General features: G+C 38.8%; 1 protein-coding gene across 2 annotated transcripts; it reads right to left on the reverse strand.

Annotated features, from left to right (window-relative positions):
- Positions 1-263: 263 nt before the first annotated feature.
- Positions 264-22,140, reverse strand: BTBD10 (BTB domain containing 10). Of its 2 annotated transcripts, none has more exons than XM_009949213.2 (8): positions 22,040-22,140; positions 9,468-9,661; positions 8,522-8,807; positions 6,159-6,261; positions 5,297-5,417; positions 3,983-4,180; positions 2,478-2,588; positions 264-998 (listed from the first exon to the last, which is right to left on the reverse strand). In XM_009949213.2, the coding sequence occupies exons 1-8, from the start codon at positions 22,138-22,140 to the stop codon at positions 688-690; spliced, it is 1,425 nt and encodes a 474-aa protein (XP_009947515.1). In that variant the 3' UTR covers positions 264-687. The 2 variants fall into 2 exon arrangements, with proteins under 2 accessions (XP_009947515.1, XP_009947514.1); XM_009949212.2 differs by lacking the exon at positions 22,040-22,140 and adding an exon at positions 15,335-15,459.
- Positions 22,141-22,165: the final 25 nt, after the last annotated feature.

Genomic DNA, 22,165 nt, shown 5'->3' on the forward strand with positions numbered 1-22,165 from the left:
AATATTTGTGAACAGATTAAGGTAAGGCAAAATTTAAGATAAAGCCCCTATTCATTGTTCACAATTTTTGAACATGGCTCACGCTGCAAACAAGTGAAAAAATTCACTAAGAACTTGAGTTTACAAGATGTTATATGGGTAATTGAATCACATCCTCAATCCAAAAACCCAGTAGTAAGTAGTTTTGTGCTCAACCATATACAATAAAAGGGTCAATCTATTCAGAGCAAAACTATTTACAGTTAATACTTTTGATAGAAGCACTTTGTTAGTATTGTGCAATACATTTATAAAAAATGGCTTCAAATTCCATTTATCAACCATTTATAAAGTGCTACTATCAATTCCAACTCCACATTCGAACCCCTGTGTAACAATACTGATGCACACTAGCCACCAGCCTCCCACTGGTTTTGATGGCCTTATGAGTGAAGACAGCCCAGCATACAAATCACCAATGTCACAAACCTACTGGTAAACACAGACATGTACGTAACTGTAACCCCAGGATACTTGATCTGTATACTTTCAAAAACAATCAGGTACTCCCTTGGGTCTTCTCAAAGGTCTGTACTGCAATATCCTAAACAGTGTTACACAATGGAAAAGACTGGAAGTGCAGTGTAGTATGAGCTGAGTACAGAGTCACTTTAAAGTAGCATGCTTTTGTTTTATTAAGAGTTTAGATCAGAGTGGTGGGTTTTGGCCCTCAGTATCCATCTCACTGTTACTAGGTAGAGGATGAATAGGCAGAATATCCAGCTCATCTACTTGGGGGGTAGGATGCATTACCACGAGCTGGTCCTGGGGTATATCTGCTGCTGCCGCCGCTAGATTTGTAATAGATTTGCTTTTCACACACTGGAAGTCAACATGCCGGCTCTTTCCTTCCTCCTTCTCCCACGACATCCGAATAAACGGTCTTTGGACGTAGTTGTAAATCACCTCTGGCCTTCCGCCTGGTCGCTTTTTCACCTTCTCTTTGTATGTAGGGTAACCTAAGGAACAGAGCACAGCACAAGTTGCCTTTTCCTGGACTCCTTGCTTTTACAAAAAAGGCAGCATGGGGAAGCGTAGGGAAGAGCATTGTCACCATCAACATCCTGCATGGAAACAAGTGCCATCATGTTGTTGTTAGTGTTATCTCTGCAAGGAGAACACACTGGCCACAGCTGAACTGCCAACTAGATTGTAAGGGAAGAGGTTACGGTGCTGTCAATGAATACATTGCCACCAGGCAACTCTTCCAGACTTGACAGGCCAAGCTGGTTGCTCCTTCCTTGAGCCAGAAGCAGCCAGCTGTTTCTACAACACTACAACCTGGAAAGCAGGAACCAGCATCTCAAAAGCAGAGAACAGCATTACTCTGATCTGCGCTTTAAGTTCCCAAGTGGAGTCCTAGCACATTCCTCCCAGCTCCCCACAATGAGGAAAATGCATCGTTTTAGACCAATTATCAGTTCTGGTTCTGCTGTGCTCAAGTGATCTCTCCCCTCTGCCTAAGCAATAATTTTCATTACAAGAAAGTTACATATCATTACGGGGCACTAGCATTCAGGTTTGGTCAAACAGTACTTCTTTGTCCAAAACAAATGCCAGCAGAAATACTCTGGTAGAAGCCAGCCTTACACACAAAACCAGTTCTTGTTTAGCTGAACGGCATGTCAGTCTGAAGGCTGAAGGCTCACACCTTGTTCAGCTGAACTTATTTTAGAGATCACAAGCAGTTAAAAGCATTTGCTTTTGGTTGGCAAATTACAAACATAAGTGTCAACTTGGTGAGTGAATGATAGAAATCCTGCAAGTTATAAAGGCTGGATTTGTAAATATTGGGGTCAACAATCAGAAGGAAAATGAAATGCAAAGAAACCCAGTTGTAACATTCATGATAAAAATCTAAGATCACTTAATGTAGTTGTCTTTTGCAAAGCCAGAACTGAATGTTACAGAGCAGCCTCCTAACTTACAAGGTGTGTATTTCAGATTTATATTTCTATGCACTCCAGTGATCCATTTGATAGGTTTATTTCCTGAAAGAAAATATTTACCTGCCATTTAACACAAAATTTTTAATTCCAAGCCCTGAAAAGTACACCAGACCAAGAACAGAATATACAAAGCTGTAAAAAATGCATCATTACTTCAAGTAAAGTACAGAGAAGATTTTGTGTGAGAACTGAAGGGCAAATGGCATGAGATGCAAGTCCTAAGTCAGCAGAAACCACCTAAGTTACTCTGCAAACAGTCTAGCAGTTAGATACATCTCGTAGACCAGTCATGAGCCTGTAATTGTGTTTTCTAGCTGGACCGGTGGCTTATTGGGTACCACTCCCCCTCTGGCCATTTTGTCATCTAACCTTAATACAAAAGACAATACCAACCCTTGGTTTTTTCCACTGCAGAGATGATCATAAAGCAGAGAAGTGCAGCAAACCACCTTCCCCAAAGAGTTAGGGTGCAAGCAATGCTTCTCTTACCTTCAATACCCAGTCGGATCTTCTTGAGCCCCCTTTCCTTCAGAACGGATTTGGCCACATCTCGATTTTCAATGTATTTGAAGAATCTATACAACTTCGTGCTGTAAATAACTAAAAATACATTTTAATGAGGAAAAACTGCATTCAAAGATTAAACCTAGTCTCCAAACACAAAGATTTATCTTTTTCACTGTTTTGCTTTGCTCTAGTATCTCTACTCAGAATAGTGGGAGAGACTCAAGAGCTCTTCAGAGAAATGGCTGAAGGCACTGTGAAATGGGTTGGCTGCACATGTCTTTCTCCCTATCAATTTAGTCTGTTTTATACACTTATGGGGCTTTTGTTGCATTTAGAAATGCAACAGGACAATTCAAAGAGCAAACCACATTATATACTCCCAACCCAACCTCCACAAAAGACATCTCAATTTTTTTTCCCTTTTTGATGGAATTCCTGCAGACGTTAAAATAAAAAAAATCTTTCCATTCTCCTTGCCATTATAGGAGAGAGATCTGCAAAGCAGTTTCAGAAAACCCACAACTGTGAAGCAGAACAAGAAGGACACCTTTGCAGTTTAGATTACAGCACTTTAGAAGGGACTGGGGACATCAATCCCATACTGCTGCAGAGATCCAAATCTACTGTTCATGAACAGTACAAATGGGGGTAAGTGTGTGCCCAACTAATTGCTTAGGCTTGCAGGTATTTTCAGTTGACATCTTTGGGACATAAAGGTCCTAGAAATCTGAGCCAATATTGTTACTACTACATTAGAAGAGCTACACTTGATCTACATTCACATTGAGCCTCTCTTCTTCAGAAAGAGCTGCAGGTTTGCATCCTCCAAAAATTAAGGTTGGGGTTTTTGTTGGTATTTTCTTTTTTATTTAAAAGTAAACAAAACAACACTAATGCTTTCATAGGTATCGCTTTTTGAGGAGACTCTAAGGAGATTTTATACCACTGGAGTACAAAGGAGTACCTCAAGCTCCTACACGGCCCCACAAAACCCTGAATTTCACACTGAAGGAACATTTTCAGCTACAAGGACAGCTGATGCAGGGAAGGGCACTCCATTCACAGGTGCTTTAACTCCTCTGTACACCAAACTGTTTCACTTCCAAAATACTAACAGACACACCCAAAAAACTCTAGCTGTTCTCCCACAGTAAACATGACTCCTATCCATTTTTCTCATCAAGCTTCTTCTGAGGAAAAGTATTTCCTTCCCCCTCACTGACGGACAATACCTTAAAAATAAAAACTTTTCTTTTTAATTAGATTTGAACATTACATGCAACATATGCTTCTGTGAAGCAAAATATTAAGCAGGACTACCAAAACTAAGATTTTTTTTAATTTTTTTTTTTTTTTTTTTGGTGAGGCATTGGGGATGTTGTAAAGACTTTGCCAACAGCACTTATGTACAAAAAGAGTCACATCAGCACATTTACTGCTCCCTCTACCACAGCATGGCTTGGTGGAAACAATGAAAATAAACTTACTTTGTGAATACTCCTCTCCCATTTGTGGAGGATACTCTTCATCCCAGTCAACAACATCATCATCTGTCAGCACAACAATGTGGCACTCCCTCTCACCACTTTGGGCACTGGCTACCATTAATGGGAGAATCATTTCTTCTAGATAAAACTCAAATTGTTTGCGAGCACCATCATTTGACAATTCATGCATGAGAGCACCTGGAACAAAATTTTAAACACAGGCACATTTAAAAGCTTGGTAAAAAAATGAAAGGCAGGAATAAGAAACACAGCAGTTCTGTTTATTTTGTAGTATTTACTGCAGACAGGTTTAAAGACACTCACTCTATTAGTTTGTGTAATATCAGAACTTTTTCAAACGTTTACCAGAAGCCACACCAGAAGTTCAGACTAATAGGACCATCCTGCAGGTATTAACATAATGTTAGGCAGAGGAGTGACTTTGAGGAGACCTCCTCCATGTCTCACTACTGCTAAACAGTTGGTAATTGTGTGTAAGACTCCTCTCAGGCTTCCTAAAAGAGACATTATTTAAGCCAGTTGCTGAAAGAGTAGAGCATGCAACCCACTTTTCATAAGCGGTAGCTTAAAAACAAAGCCTCTCAAAACCCTCACAGCATGAGCTGCCAAATCCTCCTGCTAAGGACAAAGGGCACTGAGAAGGTGACTCAGCAGGCAACACGCTGCGAGGTCGCGGCGCTGTGGGTGAACGTACAGGTGCCCCACGCAGATCTCACAGCCAGAATGCCACAGCTTGGCCCTGCACTGCACAGACACTGTGCGACCACAGGAACCACAGACACAGGCCAGGTCACTTCAACATTGGCCAAAACTTCGGTTGTGGTCAGGGAAGGAACGAGCTGAAGAAGACACTCCACACTTGGAACCATGATGCACCCTACACCACCAGCAAAGCTGTGCTACTTTTGCTAGCAACACAGCTTAATTCTCTTAAGCAAGGAGGAGAATAAATTATCCTCCTTGTCCTCTGCAGAAGTGATACCACTTAACGTTACTGTACCTGTCCTGCAAATGCCATCGATAAGAGTTTAAGTATTGCACAGAGCTGACCACAGCAGAAAAACACCTGAATATCAGATACTAGAATAGAAGAAACGGCATTTTTCAAAAGGTGTATATCCATTGTCTTTGGGGCTTTATTATGTATGAGATTAAAAAGGATGGATTTTGCTCATGTAGTGTCAGCCATGTTCCTTACCTCAATGAAGGATACAATTTAAAATTAACCCCCCCTATATATTTGCTTAAGTTAGTCTGTATAATTCAAATTATTTTAATAAATTCTGTACTTACTGAGATCTCTGCATTTAATAGTACTATATTCAAAAGAGATACAGAGATAGTCACACGCTTCTCTCAGTTCAGGAATAGATATCCCATCAGGACAGCGTATCACTCCAGTCTTGTAGTAATCCTACAGTAATGCAGCAAACAAAAACCACAACGCACTTCAACATTCACCGACAGAAACATTTCATTTATGATGCTTTCTCCACAAGCAAATCCCCTAAAACGTAACAGAGCAACCCATGTTAAACTGAGAATTTTGTTGTCCTCAAACTTAACAATTTTCTGAGCTGCTTTCAGAGCAGTGAGCTCTGGTTAAAATTGTTATTTATGTGTCAGCTATTAATACTGATCACTTGGCTGCGTGTATACTGTCTTTTATGTACACTTCACTCAGCTTTTGCTATTCTGATTCTGCTGACAAAGCAGTACGGCAGCTCTGCTTCTTTGTGTAGACATAAAATACAAAAGGGGCCATTTTCTTCTCAGACTGAAGCTTGCTTTTCTCCTGTTACCTGCAGTAAGTTAACTTCCAGTATTCCGTTTCATTTAATTTCAGCACAAGAAAGGCTGAATATATCTAAACTAGGTGAACTAGATGCATAGGAGAAGGTGAACAAATTTCTGGCAGGCAGTAGTTTTTTGATTCATTTCATGCATGCTTTCTCTCTCCCTGGCTATCACGTGCACATGTCTAGAAAACCTAGAGGTGTTTTCATATCAAGCATTTTTCCCCCTCTAGAAAACAATACAGAATAACAGTATTTATTCCATCCACAAAGTCCAGATATGCAAGTAAGACTAAATCAAGAAGTTATGCCTCTTAATACTCATCTTGTCCTAACAGTACTTGCCCCTGAAAACTTACCAGAATAGCACGAAACACAGTAGAACCAATTCCTTCAGCAACTTCGTACTCTCCTTTTTCATTAGGACGTGTAAAGTTATGTTCTCTGCCTGATCCAAACATTCTGCTCAAGAATAAAATTAATTTGGTTAGAATGCCTTACTATGATTTTTTTTTTTTTGTAAATCTGAGAAGTAAAATCCACAAATGGTACTGAAATGGCAGGGAGAAACACACTCTATCCTATCTCATATGCACGTACACTGTTCAGTTTGGTTTATGTTTAGCAAGGCTATTAGAAAGTAGAAAGCTGGCTGGTGTAACTCAAGAAAGTCTAGTTTTACTCTTCAATCTTAACTTGCCAATACCCTCTGATCAAAATAAAAGTTAGATCAGGCCATTTCCTGCCAATGCCAAGGGTGGGGGGGAACCTGAAATAAGTCATCTTTGGCATTTGTGGGGTAATGTAGCAGAAGAAGTTTTGTTGTGAAATTCTCATTACTTAAAGACATTTGAGGTAGTTTAAGAAACAGAACTTGGCGTTCAAGCACATGCAACTCACATCAATTTCATTTAAAAGACTTAGTTAATTCAGAAGTTAACATTCTGATAGAAGATACGCATACTTAAGGGTAGCACGTACAGCATGTTTCTCCCCGCTAGGACACAAGGAAAGTTAGACTAAGGAGAAAATTACAAGTCCCAAACAGTACCTGACTTTTTAAACACACCTCTGATGCAGAATTACACCCTATGCTTACAAAAAGAATTGCATCTACTCGTTTTATTTACAAATATACCCCAATGTCAAAGCTTTGCTTTCATACACACGACCCAAACAAACAGAGCTGTGTACTGCGTGCATTCATAACAGAGAACGAAGTAACTGTTAATGATTTAATGATATGTGTTTTCTGACCACTCTTCCAAGATAAGAAATGACATTTAGGAAAAAGACAGTGTAACCGGATATAGGCTTAAGGCAAATAATACATTTTTATTACAGTTACTTTTACCTCCCAGGACATACTAGCTAAACTGTTCCTGTTTAGCATCCTGTGAACTGACATTGGGGGAAGTGGCTTTATAAATAACTTGCGTTTTAGAGCAGTATTTCCGTATCTTTATTAACCTACTTTTGAACTAGCAGAAGATAAAAATAAGCTTGTTCCTTGAACCAATCCCAAAGGGAGAATAACTCAGCAACGCATATAGACAAAAAAAATCCAGTGCATTAGCCAGCACCACTTATTCTGAGGCTGGGCATGGAAACGGAAACTGTATCACCACATAACTTGACCCTGATACACTCCCAGTTTGTTAGTCTGGATATTTACGTGTATGCATGTATTATAAACATACAAATGCCTTATGTTAACGATTTGATTATATTAATTATTACTTCCTTTTATTTCCCTTTACAGTTTACACAGAGAAGCATTTTTGCTTTCCCTGTAACTCTTCCCTCACTTCACAAATTAGGGAACCAAGGTACTATCTATCCCACACAGTGGTGATTTATACAAAGCATGAGTCATTTAATCATATTTATTACCTTGGCAAATAGTTTTATATACATGTATTTTAAATACTATTATATCCTTATCATCGGCTGAGAAACAGCCACATGCTAATAAAAAAGCCAAATCCAAAGTGACACAGACATAAACCTTCATTGCGTTCTTGCTGCAGGTTTGTAAGTGGCCGTGTCTGTTATCTGGACAACGCAAACCCAGCATTTGAGGAAGTAAAGTATAGAATCTTTTCCAACCAAGTAAGCGTGTTAAACATGTCGCTCACTACAGTTTCTACAGAAGACATTACACACATACTGTGGACCTTCATTCAGCTATGGACCATTTCGAGTGTTAGGTCTCTGCTGAGAGGCTCTGATCTGTTATACTGACTATTCAACATTCCCCTGTCCAAAAAGCATTTTGGAACATAAATGGGCTGAGCCTGAGTGTGGTCAGGGTAGGCCCATTAAGCAAAATAAATTCCTTCAAGGTCTTCCTCCTTGCTATTTCGAAAGTGACCACCTATAGTCATTACTTTGTTTCATGGAGCAACTAGATTTAAAAAAAAAAAGAGGTGGAATGAGGCAGACTGAATACAGAAACAATGCTCAGAAAGATGGAAGGAAGGAAGTACATCATGAAACATTAATTTACTTACGAACTCTTTTGTCTCTAGGTAAGAGACTTCTATTGGCATCTCTGCCAAATACAGAGGAGACCTTACATCTGATTTTTACTTAAAAGACCTTTGCAAACTGGTAATATTAAATTAGCAGATTAGCTGTAGCAATAAGAGTTCAACAGCTATTTAAACAGTTTTAGTATCTTCTACAGTCAGACAGCAAAGAAAAAAAAAAAGATACAAACCTGCCCAACATTGTATTAGGTTGTGCAGTAAAGATAGAAGGATCTACAACAAATCTGGTGTTATCCACTATAAGTGTTACTCGTTCAGAAGTTCTTACACTCCGAGCTCCCTCTTTTCCGTTTTCATACACAAATACCATTTCCCCACCAGCCTTGCAGCTCCCATCTGAACTTGACTGGCTACTGTTTCTGCTGCTGTTCCCCATGCTAACAACAGAACCATTAGGGGAAGTCTTCTGAGGACGAGGGCTGCTTGGTCGAGATGAACTGTGATCTTTTTCTCGATCTTAAGTGGGGACAAGGTGGAAAGAGAAAAAACAGGAAATTAAATTACAGATTTATACGAGCTTTATGCAATTTATGTCTTTCCAGGCACAAAATATGTCAACTTGATAAATTAAGTACAAATTCTTTCAATTAAATCTATTCTAGTTTAAAAAGCCTTCAAAAATAACTGTCCATATATGAGATCCTGAAGTTTCTACCACTTAAGACAAAGCTACCTCGCCTCCCCAAAGCCTTTACAAGAAAAATTTAGCATTCTAGTACTGAAAAAGCAACTCAGCATAACACAGAAGCTATGCACCACAGTTGGTGCTTAGTGCTGTAGTTCAGAGAAACAAACCAAGTTTTGTCACTTCAAAAAAAAAAACTGAGAGAAGTGTTTCCTATATTTCTGAATACCCCCTGCCAAGTAAAGGGGATGCGTTTAATCAATTATCATCTTTGAAAAATTAGACAGTCCTTGTAATTTGAAGTAAGTAAGAGCATCATGTAGACTGAAGAAGTAATAACCTACCAAAAAAGGGTACTCCCAGCCCAGGGCACATGAAAGAAATCTGCATGTTGTGTCATCAACAAATAATGCTTTTTATTGTATTATTTTAATAAAATAGTAATTAAGTTTAAGAATTTTAATCCTGAAATGCTATAGATCTGAACACACCAGAATGATACTGTCTTGTTGGTGAAGTAACATTCCTGATGCATGGAGTGAGCTGAGATTCTGCTCTTTCATGGGACGAGTCACGAGATCTGTCACTTGATCTGCGTCTGTCCCTTGATCTCTCATGTCCACCACTTGCACCATGGAGGCTCATTTTTGTGTAGTCTATTCCTTTAGCAATACGAGATGAGGTACTGAAAACAGAAATAGGAGAAATGTTCAGCATTTCAAAATTTCAAAACATTATACATTTAAATTTTAAAGGCATTCACACTCCACGTACATGTTTTGAAGACATATATTATCCACCTTTATTTCCTTTGCTGTACTCATGTTTATGGGCATGAGCAATGATTTGGAACATTAAGTAGACAGCAAAAGTTAGCTGTTTATTGCTGTGTGATCTACCGAGGCACTGCCTAATGAATTGAGCCTGCTTGTGAATCTGTATTCACAGAAATTCCTTCCAGAACAGGTAAGTCAAAGACAACTGAACATTTATTTTCATTCTTACTGCTAAATGATACATTGTAATCAAACTATGAAACGGTTAGGGGTCATTTTTTCCAGTGGAACGTGTTTTGGAAAACCCTACTTGTAGCACAGGCTTTTAGTACTGATTTCACTTTTTTTGCAACTTGCCCTTCACAAAGGTGGTCACAGCCTTAAGCCAGTTGACACATCAAGACACAGCAGCCAAGGGTTTGTTTCTGTGCATTCTTTTTTAAATTTTCAGTTACTCTTAGAAGGAACAACAGTAAGCCACCACAACCCAGACAGCAAACATCTGAACAATATCATTCAAGCCAAGACCTACCGCACTGTCAGTAACAAGTAGGACATTTGTTCTAAACTAGCAAATTTTGAAGTAGAAGTTTAAAGGTTTTTTTAGACTGTGATTAAGTTTATGATTACATTTCGCAATTAATTATTAAACCTACCAACAAAGCCAGTCCATTTCAAGATCTGGTACTCTCAGAAACAACCTAAAAATTAAGTATCAACTTGCTACAGCTATTGTTGAATTTTACCAAAAATACATATGCCTTTTATTTGTATTCTTTAAACAAATTTTTATATTGGGACAACACAGATATTTGTGTCCTTGCACCTCACTGCAATTTCTAAATCAGTTCCTTTGCTATTTGCCTTTTAAGTGTGGGCATGACAACAGTCTTTATTTATGGGTTTAACTGAAGAACTTTCCAAAACCCTCAGGTACTAGACAGAGACAAGTGTCTGCACAGCTACAAGGTCTGACAGACAAAGAAGGGTCATAATTTCCCACAGGAACCTCAATGCCCCACTTGCTTGCAGCCTGCGAATCACACAACTTTTACTAAGCGACCTTAAATATGACTGCTAGGAATGCTGTAGGATTCAAGAACACAATGAGGTAAGAATAATGACCTAGCTAAGAAAAGCACAACACATTTTAAAAGCATGAACTGTACAAGCAAGTTGAGCAGAATGCCCCCTTTTTAAGTTGCTTAGTAGTAACAACAAAACAAACAAACAAAAAAATCAAGACTATTCAAAAAAGTGAGTATCTAGCATGACATGTTTCGGCTTCAGGTTTCAGTGACTGGTAAGAAGAGGAGCTTAAATCAGAACAAAAAGGCTATGACAGAGCGTGTGCAGCATACACTGGCACAAAATAAGTATTAGCGCAATGCAAAGAATAAGAAATACACCTCTCAGCTGAGGAACATAACCTTCTCCCCACCCCATTTGAATGAGGGAAGGATCTCACATCCGATAAAGCAGAAGTTTGGTGCAGAGAGAATCTACTGCAATACTGTTTCCTGCCAAGCTTAAAATATGCTGCAATAAGACATGCATCTTTAGGATGTGAAGTCAGCCAAAGGTCTATTGAATAAGGTAAAGGAACTGCAAGCCTTGCTTACGGCTGGAAACGCTCAGTCCAAGAATAAAGATGATCCAACCACTTTCATTAAAAGGAAGCAGAACTTTCCTCAGAATTTCCAACGTGATTCTGAATGTATTAAGAGATATAGCATTTCAGCACAGCTAACGTGTCACCTTCCTCGCTTTACTTCTCTAACAGAGAAAGGTAAATTCTGTATTATGAAAGTGAAATGTGCAAAAGTTCGCAAGAGTGAGATTTGCAAACCTCCCTTTCAAGAACATCAACAATTTAGAAAAACCTTTGCACCTTTTCTTCCCTAATATATATATATGTGCATACAAAACATAACTATTTTAATATGTACAAAATATGCCCAGAAATTATCAGTAATGCAGATTACAGCCTATAATTAAAATCTATCTTGAAACCAAAGTCTGATCCCTGTTTATACAGAATGTTATTCTTTAGTCAAACTTCCCAAGAAATGATCAAAATTAAAAAAAAAAAAAAAAAAAAAAAAGAGAGAGAACCTCTGTATCTCATCTGCGCACTTATATTTGTGCACCATGGTATAACCAACTATCCACAAAGGGGGTGAGGGGGGTGCATATCTGCATAGAGCACTCAAACACATACATAGCAGTCCTGTGACAAAATCTCAGCAAATCATAATAAAGCCCCATGTGATCAGGCCTCTGTTAAAGCAGCGCTTTGATCCTAGCCCTGATAATATTTCTAACCATGCTGTGAGAAACCAGAGTTTTGCAGGTGCCACATTTTACAGTATCAAAATGTATGACTCATTATTTCTCAAACAGCTAAAGTGCTCTAGTTGATTTAAATAAGAGAAACACACTAGGAAATGAAACTGAACCACTGTAAGGATATGCAGGCTTATCAGGCATTTTGGCAGAGCAGACCCTTTAACAGAGAAGGCAATTAAAATGCGATTCTTAATCCAGAAAACCATCTCAAGCCACATCACCCTCTAAGCAGTGATTCAGAGTTCACACTAAAGTAGGGCGAACCCTAGTTAATAATCTCTTTACAGGAGTTGAGAAAAACAGGTGCTACAGGAAGTAACCCTGACTGAGCTGGCATCGTACTTCCTCCTTCGTCACGTCTGAGTAAAGGACGAAGCATGCCAGGCACGACTGTTTCAGCACGACCTTCCCAGTATTGGAACTGGGCTGCTTCTGCCTTGGTATGTACAGCCAGAAAGCCCGGGAAGAGAGGGCAGCGTGCGCAGATTAACGTGCCTCCTGCTGCCAGCCACATCCATCCCTTCGGAGCATGGACACATCAGCCTTCAATTCAGCACACCACACTATGAAAGAGGCAGAAGCCGCCAGCTGGAGGAGGACAGGTTCCTTAAATATTAAAGCAATTGCTTCTCAAACAGATAGATTAGCAAATAATTTCAAAGAGCTGTTGAAATTGCAGCTGGCCACACCATTCATTTGCTTGCTTCTATGTTGTAATTTCCTCCCTTTAATGTACATATTAATGCTAACTGTGAGACTGGCACATTATCTATTAGCCAGAAGACACAAGCCAAAATTGCAAGATTTCTGAGAATTCACCAGTTTGGCTTGAGACAGCACCATATGAGTCATGAATCCTCACTCATCTTAATAATAGCCATCTAAAATGTCAATCTTAAATCTCATCACTCTTGAGTCACACTATACACACACAAAAAAAAAATTCTTTGATTTTTGGATATATACCTGAAAAATCTGAAGTTCCATTTGTTTGACAGCATGTATACTCAGATAAATACCACCACTGAAATACAACTTTGCTCTACAATAAACAAGACAAATAAAATGAGTTTAAATCCCAACAAAGAGAAAATAAAGAGGTGGAATCTAGCATGTCAGAAGAGACTACTGGCTTTACCCTGCAGTATTTGACTAGGAAAACTGTGTCACTGAGCTACTCCATCAGTCAGTCTGAAAAAGGAGCAACATTTGTGGCCAGTACACATGAAAGACAACCCATGGCTTATATTTTCCTGTAAAGAGTCTTTAGAAGTTGCAAGTGTTCAAAAAACCTAAGACATCAGAACTACCAAATAATTTTGATTTTTTGTGATAGAAAGACTTATTAATATATAATTTTTCCCCCCTCTAACAAAGCCATTGGGGACAGAAGGTTGTTTCTGCAGGGAAATGCAAAAATCTGTCGCTCCGTACCAGCAACATGTGGAACTTAACTACAGACCTGACCCAGGCGAAGTGGCATTCACTGGGGAGTTCCACGGTTGTGTTGACACTGCTACCTACCTACAGCGATAGAAGAGTGACTGACAAAAGCAGAGCTGACCCATTTGCAGGAACAGGCAAAGGGTTAGAAGTATTGTGGTTCACAGAAGCATTATGCAGACCGGATGAGACACCAATCCTTCTCAAACAGCAGTGAACCCCTGGTAACTAAAAGTGCCAAGAAGCCATTGGTCTCACATGGCACCTGGCTGCCATACTGTATTAATCTAATTTCAGCCTACGACAGCCAATGGTGCTGCGCACGGTGCATTAGTTTGAGCCTCCAAGAAAGTCATAGTTTCAGATCTTTATCTCACTCTGGAAAGAAGTATTTGCAATGTCAATTTTCAATTAATTTCCAAGCCAATGACCTCCAGCTGCACAGCTGCACACTGTGTTGCGGAAGCCATGGGCAATGTCTGAGGCACAAAACCAGCCTATAAACAAAATGTCCTTCTCCGTGCTTAGTAACATATTGCATTTAATTTAAAACTCAGAGAGGAAAAAAACCCCACAACCCCAACGTTTTAAACCTACAGCCTCATTTCCTCACTCACCAAAACTGGTAAAAGCCCCATATATGTAGACCATCTAGTACCCAAAAGTTTATAAAGGAAAGGTAAGAGAGTCTTGCTTTATCAATTACTTTCCTATGGAGGCGGGGGGGGAGCCCACCAACCCAATGAATATTGGTATATTTAGACAGTCTTCACAAATCCAACATACAGTTTTTCCTATCTCCAAAGGAACATTGGGACACTAGCACCCCTTCAAGAACTTTAAGTCAGTGACAGAATTTACTTCCCCCCTCAGTCAGGGATCAAGGAAACTGCCTTTGTAAAGGGAAGAGGCATTTTCTTTAAAAGCAGCTGCCTCAGAGAAAGCCAAATAAGCTCTAGGCTTTATTTAAGCAAACCTATTTAATATGATGTCAAGGAAGAAAAAAAGAGTACCATCAAAATGGCACACTTGTCATACTGGTATGCTTCCTATTTTTTGCAGGAAGGAAAGAGCTGTTTTTAAAAATGCTCTCCAATTTAATGATGCTTTGGAGTCATCTGTGGAAGAAGAGCTTCAGTTTGTCTTAATACATAACAACATATTGCTCTGAATATATTACTAATGATTAAAAGAAGTCATTAAACTTAATTAATTCTACTGCCAAAACAATTAGCGTGTATTCCAATACAAAAACTTCATGTGCATCCTACTAAATACTGCCAATAAATGTACTTGTTTTATAAAACCAGCTCTTGTCTACACAGAATCATGATGCTAAACCAATATACTTATTACTCCTCAAACTACCCCAAAACCTTATCTAAATTAAAAGGATGCAGCAGTGGAATATTAACCAAGACTTTTACCCTTTTTTTCTCCCTTTGTCTTCTATAACTTATATTAACTAACTCTTCTTAAAATATAAACTTAGTTCCAATCCTTTCCTAGGATGATTCACACAATCAACACTTGTAGAATAGAGATATAGAGCTTTATCTATCCACTAAGTTACAGATACAATGCTATAAGGCTTTAGAAGAAATCCATTCTGCTCACATTGCTAGGACTTACACAATGACAATGCTTATGCCCCTCTTCCTCCCCCTGAAGTCTGTTCTTTGTCAGCAGACATTTCAATTGACCAGTGCACACAAAGGACAGTACTTTTCCTTTTCCTCATGCTTCTCCTGAATAATGCCCACAGATTATTCCTGTTAAAGGATACGCACCTTCCTCTTGTATCTATCAGGGAGGAAACACAAAAGCATGGAAATAATTTTGAAATCAGAGCACAAAGGAATTCTGTTCCTTCCAAGAAGGCAGCTTTGAAAGCCAGATCAGCATCCTTTGGCATTACTTGACAAGTTCAGCATATTTGATATTTCCATCCTTTCTTCAGTAGTTCACTGCACCATCAGCAAGCCTTACTTTTTCCTCCATCATCTTCCCCTCAAGGATAAGAGATTAGTAGCTATACAGTCCATTAAGTGTTCAAAGACGCAAACCCCTCTAGATATTAATTCAATTCAATTTCTCACAGTCACTGACTCAGCCATGCGTAGTGCAATACTGACGTCCGACCTCGCAGCCTCCTGTGAGCTGAATTCATACTTGCCATTTCCCCATCTCTAAGCAGCCATTGGGTATGGCAAATGACAGGCAGGGCGGGGAGCGTGCAAGAGGAGAGCTGCTCGGTACCGTGCCAAGTACCATCTGCGGAGCTATTTCTAGTCCTGCCAGCTTGTCGGGTTTCAGCACACAAACACCACATCTGAAAAGGTTATTGCTAACTTTCTCCTGTCACATGTCTCATTCGTGTTTGTGATCATTCAGGGTAGACAAATTATGCAAGTTTTGGGGGACAGTTAATTTGTTCCTGTGAAGTCTGCCTGGATTAGTATTTCAAATGAATTCACCTTACACTGAGTTCATAAGCAGGTACAGCAATAGCCTTTTGAGAACAAGGCAGCACAACCTCCATTTTTAAACTACAAACATCCCTTTTCCAGCAAGTCTAAGCCAAGAAAAATGTACTACAGTTGGTGACAATCTAAATATTAGTATACAATTTACTAGTATATAATTACTAATCAGTTCACCAAGTCCTGATGAAGTGCTTCTTCACATCCATAGGTCATCAAATGCTTGACAACAGGTCAAGCCTGCCGAGCACAAAAAGCAACAAAGAAAGTTAATAACACATCAGGATAAAATTTTCTAAAGTTTTTTTCTTTGGGGAGGATAAGCAAGCATTACCCTACAGCTTTTTTAAAATGGTTCTTTTTAGAATGTCTATAGGCTGTTTTAAGGAGCCACAATACACTGGAGGAATAGTTTAAAAGCAAGTCTTACAATAAATAAAAATCAAGATGTCGTAAGCAGTAGAGTGGAAAATAAAATACGATAAAAGCTGAAGGAATAAAGGGGATTGTTCAGCAAAAGACTGCTGTTATAAAGAGGAAGTCAGTAAGAAAAACAAGAGACTTGTGATTAGAAAGGCAGGAGAGCATCGGCATTCTAGACTGAGGAGTCAGCTCTTTCGACACTGGAGGAAAATTCCTGCTTTCACAATTTCATTTACCTGAGCCAGTGAATTTTCTCCTGTTTGTAGGGTCTCGTGAGGGTTCACACAACCACCCTCCCCATGTCCCAGGGGTAGAATAACCATCACAGTTGTAAGCCTTTTCTCCCCTTCAAAATAAGCCACAGAAGACATGGCTATAATAATCTACACAGAAAGCATGCTAGAAAAACCTTCTTCGTCAGGCATTTTTTTTGCCCCCCAGCAGCAAGAAAAAGTGCAAGTGCCCCCAGGTTCTTTCAGCACTGGTTCTCTATATCGGGTCTTTTCTCCATAGCAGAATTAGTATGTTTTCTTCTCTTTTACTCCTATTTCAGGCAGAAAGAACATGCCATGGCTGGATTAGCTCCCGATTCCCACAAATCTACCGCTCAGGCCAGGACATATGTCCATCAAAACCTTGTGGAAGCACAGGCCAGCAGTCATGCTTAACCATCTCCTGTAAGGAAGCCCTTGGAAAGAATTCACTCTGCTTAACTCAAGCGGTGCTACAGGATCTTCCTTCAGCTCAACACAGCATCTGTGCACACTTTCCTGCTTTAAAATTCTTAAATATTCACATAATTTTCATCTTCAGTGGGCTCTCTCAACCATGAGTAATATATTTCTTAGTAATTCAGTTCCATTTCAGGAGGAAAACAAATAAACAAAATCTCATGAGTGTTCAGTTGCCATAGGGATTTTCCAAGCTGCAAGGAATTAACCTTTAGGTAGGTATACATTCACACCTTATGACTTCTGTCAAGCTACCCAAATACACGACCTCCATAAAAGGATACTGGTTGCCTTTATTTATATACCAATTCCTACTCCATTTTCAAAACGGGATGTTAGGTAAAAATTAAAAAGAAACTCAGACACATATTCTCCTTTGAACTGGGAATACCTCTATCTATTAAAAAACAGCTTCAGAAGTTCAAATTCAAAACAACTGGGTCCAAACACTTACCGAACCTGTATCTAGCCATTACAGTTTCTACTCTCAGAGCAGAAAGGAGCAGACAGCAATGCAGAAAAAAGTTGTCCATAAAAATTTTATGGCATAATAATTCTGAGCATAATTGCTTCACCTCTAAAGTGCTTTGTGTCCTAATTAGTCAGGGTCTGATCAAGTTTTGCATGATGCCAAAGTCCACCACAAATAATACCTGATGGTCTTTGGAAAAGGTTATTTATGTGCTGGAGACGTTCAAGAGGATTTAGCGTGTGCTTTTGCACAGAAAGTCAAAAAGTTTTCTGTCTCAGCAGTGTTCACAAGTAGCCATTTCAGAAATGAAGGATGTCAAAAAGGAAGGGAAAAAAAGAAAAAACAATGCACAACTATTTAAGACCACTCACGATACCTTAGACAAGGCTGGTAAGACCATTGTTTTTGAAAGCCACCACTGACTACAGCCCATTTTTCTAGATTCCAAGAACATCGCTTCCTAGCCTATCTCAGTTTCTTCTGAGAGTTTTACATGCTGGTGCCAATAAAATCTAGATGAAGAGATCTGCCAATACCAGGCTGCAATTTCAAGCGGGCATGTTTGCCGTTAACTTAAAGCAGATGATGCACGGTAATTCATCGATTATGACTCGAGCCCATGGTGAAAGTAGGCCTAATTATTTTCATGTCATGCATTGTGTAGGCCTGCACCATGCTATAAAATGCTCAACTGCAGAAATCCAATTTACATGAACAGAAATAAAACCTGTCCTGCAGTGGAAAACAGATTATACATTCTGATATCACTCCAGAGATGAGAAAAGGACCCTTCTGGGGATGCTTCATGTGCTTACAAAATGCTGAGGTAAGTGGCACTTCCATTCACAACCCATGAATGCATCCCCTCAGCATGCAAAAATCATTAGGAAAAAAAATTCTCAGCATTCAGCATCTGCACAATAACTTGTCATCTACAGAAAATTTTTCAAAGAAGTTAAAGATTTTGAAAGATTTCAGGAGGTTAATGAGTCATGACAACAATCTCAACATAGCCACATTTTGTTCATTAATGCAGTAGGGCAGGCAGGACTTTGAATCTATTACTATCTAAATAGAATGAACAAACAAGGAACTATCAAATGGGTTGAAAACAAAAGTGCATTTAGAAAATTAAATCCAGGACAAAATCTTAAGGAAGAGGCAAATTTAAGCCACAGACTTTTCACCACAACTCCAGAGAAAGCACTTACTACCACAGAATTTGAATTCAGGTCTTCCAACAACAAAAACTACAGCACTACACAGAAATGACATGTGGGAAGGCTATGTTAGATAGAAAACACAGAACAGCAATACCTAATAATGAAAATATGAATTCAGCAATCATTTACCTGAACCTTAGCCACTGTTTAGTCAATATACGGTTCCTGAAAGTTTTCTTCATCTTATTTGGGTACTTAAAAGCATCGCAAAGATTTTTGTAACGGCTTGGACAAACAAGATTGCTTGTATCATTAGCTACAGTCAGCTTCAACACTATATACTTCAATGCTGTCAGGCTCTTTAGATTTATACCAGGGGTCATTTGCATTATATTTTTGGTGCTTATTCTCTAAATCTCACTCCCTTCTGAGCTTCCTGTTACATTACCCATCTCAGGACAAGTAAGATAAAGGAGAGAAAACAACAGTACAACATGATTTCAAAAACTGGACACTTGCCAAACTAGAAAAAGGTATCATGCTAACCTGTGTAATTGTTTTAATACATACACCCCCTTAGACAATCCTTTGTCTCAAACAGTGAAGGGAGCAGAGTCCTGCGGCTATCCTTGCTGCCACATAAGCCTTACACACAGAAGGACGGCTTGCAGTCCTAGATTGTTTTCTATGAGTGTATAAAATTATCTAAGCTATTTTAAGAATGTTAAGGCTGGAGGATTAAACACTCCAAAGCAGCAAGAACTGACAAGCTAAGCACCTATCTTAAATATTATTCCCTTGTTGAGATTTATTATAGAGTTCTTAGTTCACCATTACACTTTTCAAACCTGAAGGGCTTTTTTCCCTTATGACAGTAAGGCATATTTGAAAGTGTGCAAGACAAAAATGCAGTACTCAAACCTTTTAACAAAGCAATTTTGTTCAAGTTATATCAATAAAACTTACATCTCCAAAAGCATTCCCCCCTCCCCTGCATTTTTCACTTGTCTAGAGAAAAAGTGTCAATTAAGTCAGAAATGATAGTAATATGTCTATATTCAGCCACTCAAAATCCAATTATTTTGTTTAGGCTTTTGAATAAAGTATACTATTTTCCAATAATTGGATTCGCTGAAGTAATCAAGTATCCCAAAGGAACAAGGTAACAGAATACTTCTCCTTAATTTACTCCTTGTTCTATTATGACCTCAAACTATTAGTTGGATTCTCAAAGATCTCCAAAATGAGTCTATATTTTTGGGGAAAAAAAAAATCAGAAGTTAACTTGAATACTATATGGCTACCAATCAAACAATCTTTTCAGAAAACTGCACAGCTTTTTACTTAAACATTTCCCCAAAATAGATAATCCACAGCAGACCACACATGGTAAGGCTACTACACTTTATTACAAATTTGCCTACTGACTAGAGCTCATCATCATAATGCTGTTCCTGCAAGGATCTTTAGAGACTGATCAAAATGTCATTATTTAACCTTTGAGTTTTTCCCGTCTCAAAAGATACTTAGTAACTTCTATGTCTTCAAAAGCCCCTCTAATTAAAATCTACCCTGAACTGCTGATACCAGACTTCCAGTAACTACACTGTACATGCAACAGCTCCATTAGCCCTTTTGACTATATGTTACTGGAGACTTATCTTAATTGACTACCCACCAAGACAGCATTCCTTATAGTGCCAATACTACCAATGATCGCGAGTTGATGTAGTCTACAAAAACGGCCTACATTATTTGTTCCTAAATGTTTAACTTTGTATTTAGTCATATGAAGAATTCATGGTTACCTGCACCCAGTTTATCAAACCACTCAGATCACCCACTATTAATAAGTCCTTTTCATTATTTAACACTCCCCATTATGGGTCATCTGCATCAATGTCAGTTTTAGGTTTTATTCCAGATCACCAGTCATGGGAGGCAGCACGGGATCAGAGATGAACTACATGAATTAGACTCGGCCACGAATCACCCACTTACAGTCACACTCCAAGACCTGGCAGTGAACTCACATACAGTGCCCTTTTATATCTATATTCTTCATTTGCTGATACTATGCCACATTTTGATCCTAAATAAGAAGGACGGATCACCCACTCACCATCATCTTAAAAATATCAACTGTAAAAAGCTATATTCCATAAGCCTGTACTGACCAGTAACACCAGCCACCCTCTTCGGTTCTGGGCTAACTGTTCCATTATTCATATCACAGACAGGCCTATAATTACATGGGTCTCCCCGTGAGCCTTTGAATTACTGGTGCGTTCTTTTTTCCTGCCCTCTTGGATGTCTCACAAGATTTAATGACAGGAAAATAACCCATGATATTAACTGCCTATAGAATACTTTGGGCAACACTAGAGCCCAGTTTATCTCAATCTATGCAATAAAAATGTGAATTAAGTTGCTGTTACTGAATGTGCTCCTCAGCTCTTTTTCTATCATCTTGCAAGTGGGAAAGCTTAAATCATCAACAATTTTAGCTAGCGAACAGAGATGTTTCAGTTATATTTAGCATTTCTAAAAGGGCAAAGTACTTGCAAAATACACACTTATTTGGATGCTTATATATATTTCCAGCAACATGCTTCTTCACGTACATTTGCTAGGTGACTAACTGCTTTGTTTAGTTCATTTTTGAACCCTATATGCTGGAAAAACAATAATTAACTTCATAATGCCTTCAAATCAAGAAGCATGTAAAAAAAATTCTCACAGTGAGGGATGCAGGCAAAAGCAAGATCTGACACAGCTTTACAATGGAAGTGCTATAGAGCGTGATACTTGCATGCAAGCAACTATTAGTTATCACCCTGAACAAGTTGCATGTATTAAGCATGCTACTTAACAGACAGTACCAACAACTAAAGAGTGATGAACAGGAAATAACTCCTAGTAAGCACCCCAAAAAAATACATATCTTTAGTCAGTCAACTGGTGTCTTGATATGCACACGAGGCATTTAGTTTTTTTTTAAAAAAAAGACTAAAATCCCACCCACAGCAAAACAAATCTTAGCACAGATTAGGGAAGCTGACAAATCAGTTCAGTTAGAAAAGATCTTTCAAAAGAATTAAGAAGCGTTCCTTTTAAGAACTACAAAATTTATGACAGGACTTGCCACAACCAGATACAGTAGCCTTTAGAATGGGCTTTTATTGTAGTTTTTGAGATGCAATAGATGGTACGTATCACCTACCTTGAATGTTTACAAAGTTTACGAGGTCTATTATGCAATTTCCGATCCCAATTCTCTGGATCACTGGAGTTACTGTCATAAGGATGAGGCCGTCCTGCCATTCCACTGCCAGCTTCCTCACACTAC

Source organism: Leptosomus discolor, chromosome 12 (genome assembly GCF_034619465.1).
Source record: "Leptosomus discolor isolate bLepDis1 chromosome 12, bLepDis1.hap2, whole genome shotgun sequence".
In the NCBI taxonomy this organism is placed as follows: Eukaryota; Metazoa; Chordata; class Aves; order Leptosomiformes; family Leptosomidae; genus Leptosomus; species Leptosomus discolor.

Bases quoted from the DNA above. Each gene is read 5' to 3' on its own strand.
- BTBD10 (XM_009949212.2), bottom strand. From the start codon at position 15,459: ATGCCAAAGGATGCTGATCTGGCTTTCAAAGCTGCCTTCTTGGAAGGA. The intron at 6,262-8,521 runs GTTTGTATCTTT...ATTCTTGAGCAG, and splicing joins CCTAATACAATGTTGGGCAG to AATGTTTGGATCAGGCAGAG. The intron at 4,181-5,296 runs GTAAGTACAGAA...ATTTTGTTCCAG, and splicing joins TATTAAATGCAGAGATCTCA to GTGCTCTCATGCATGAATTG.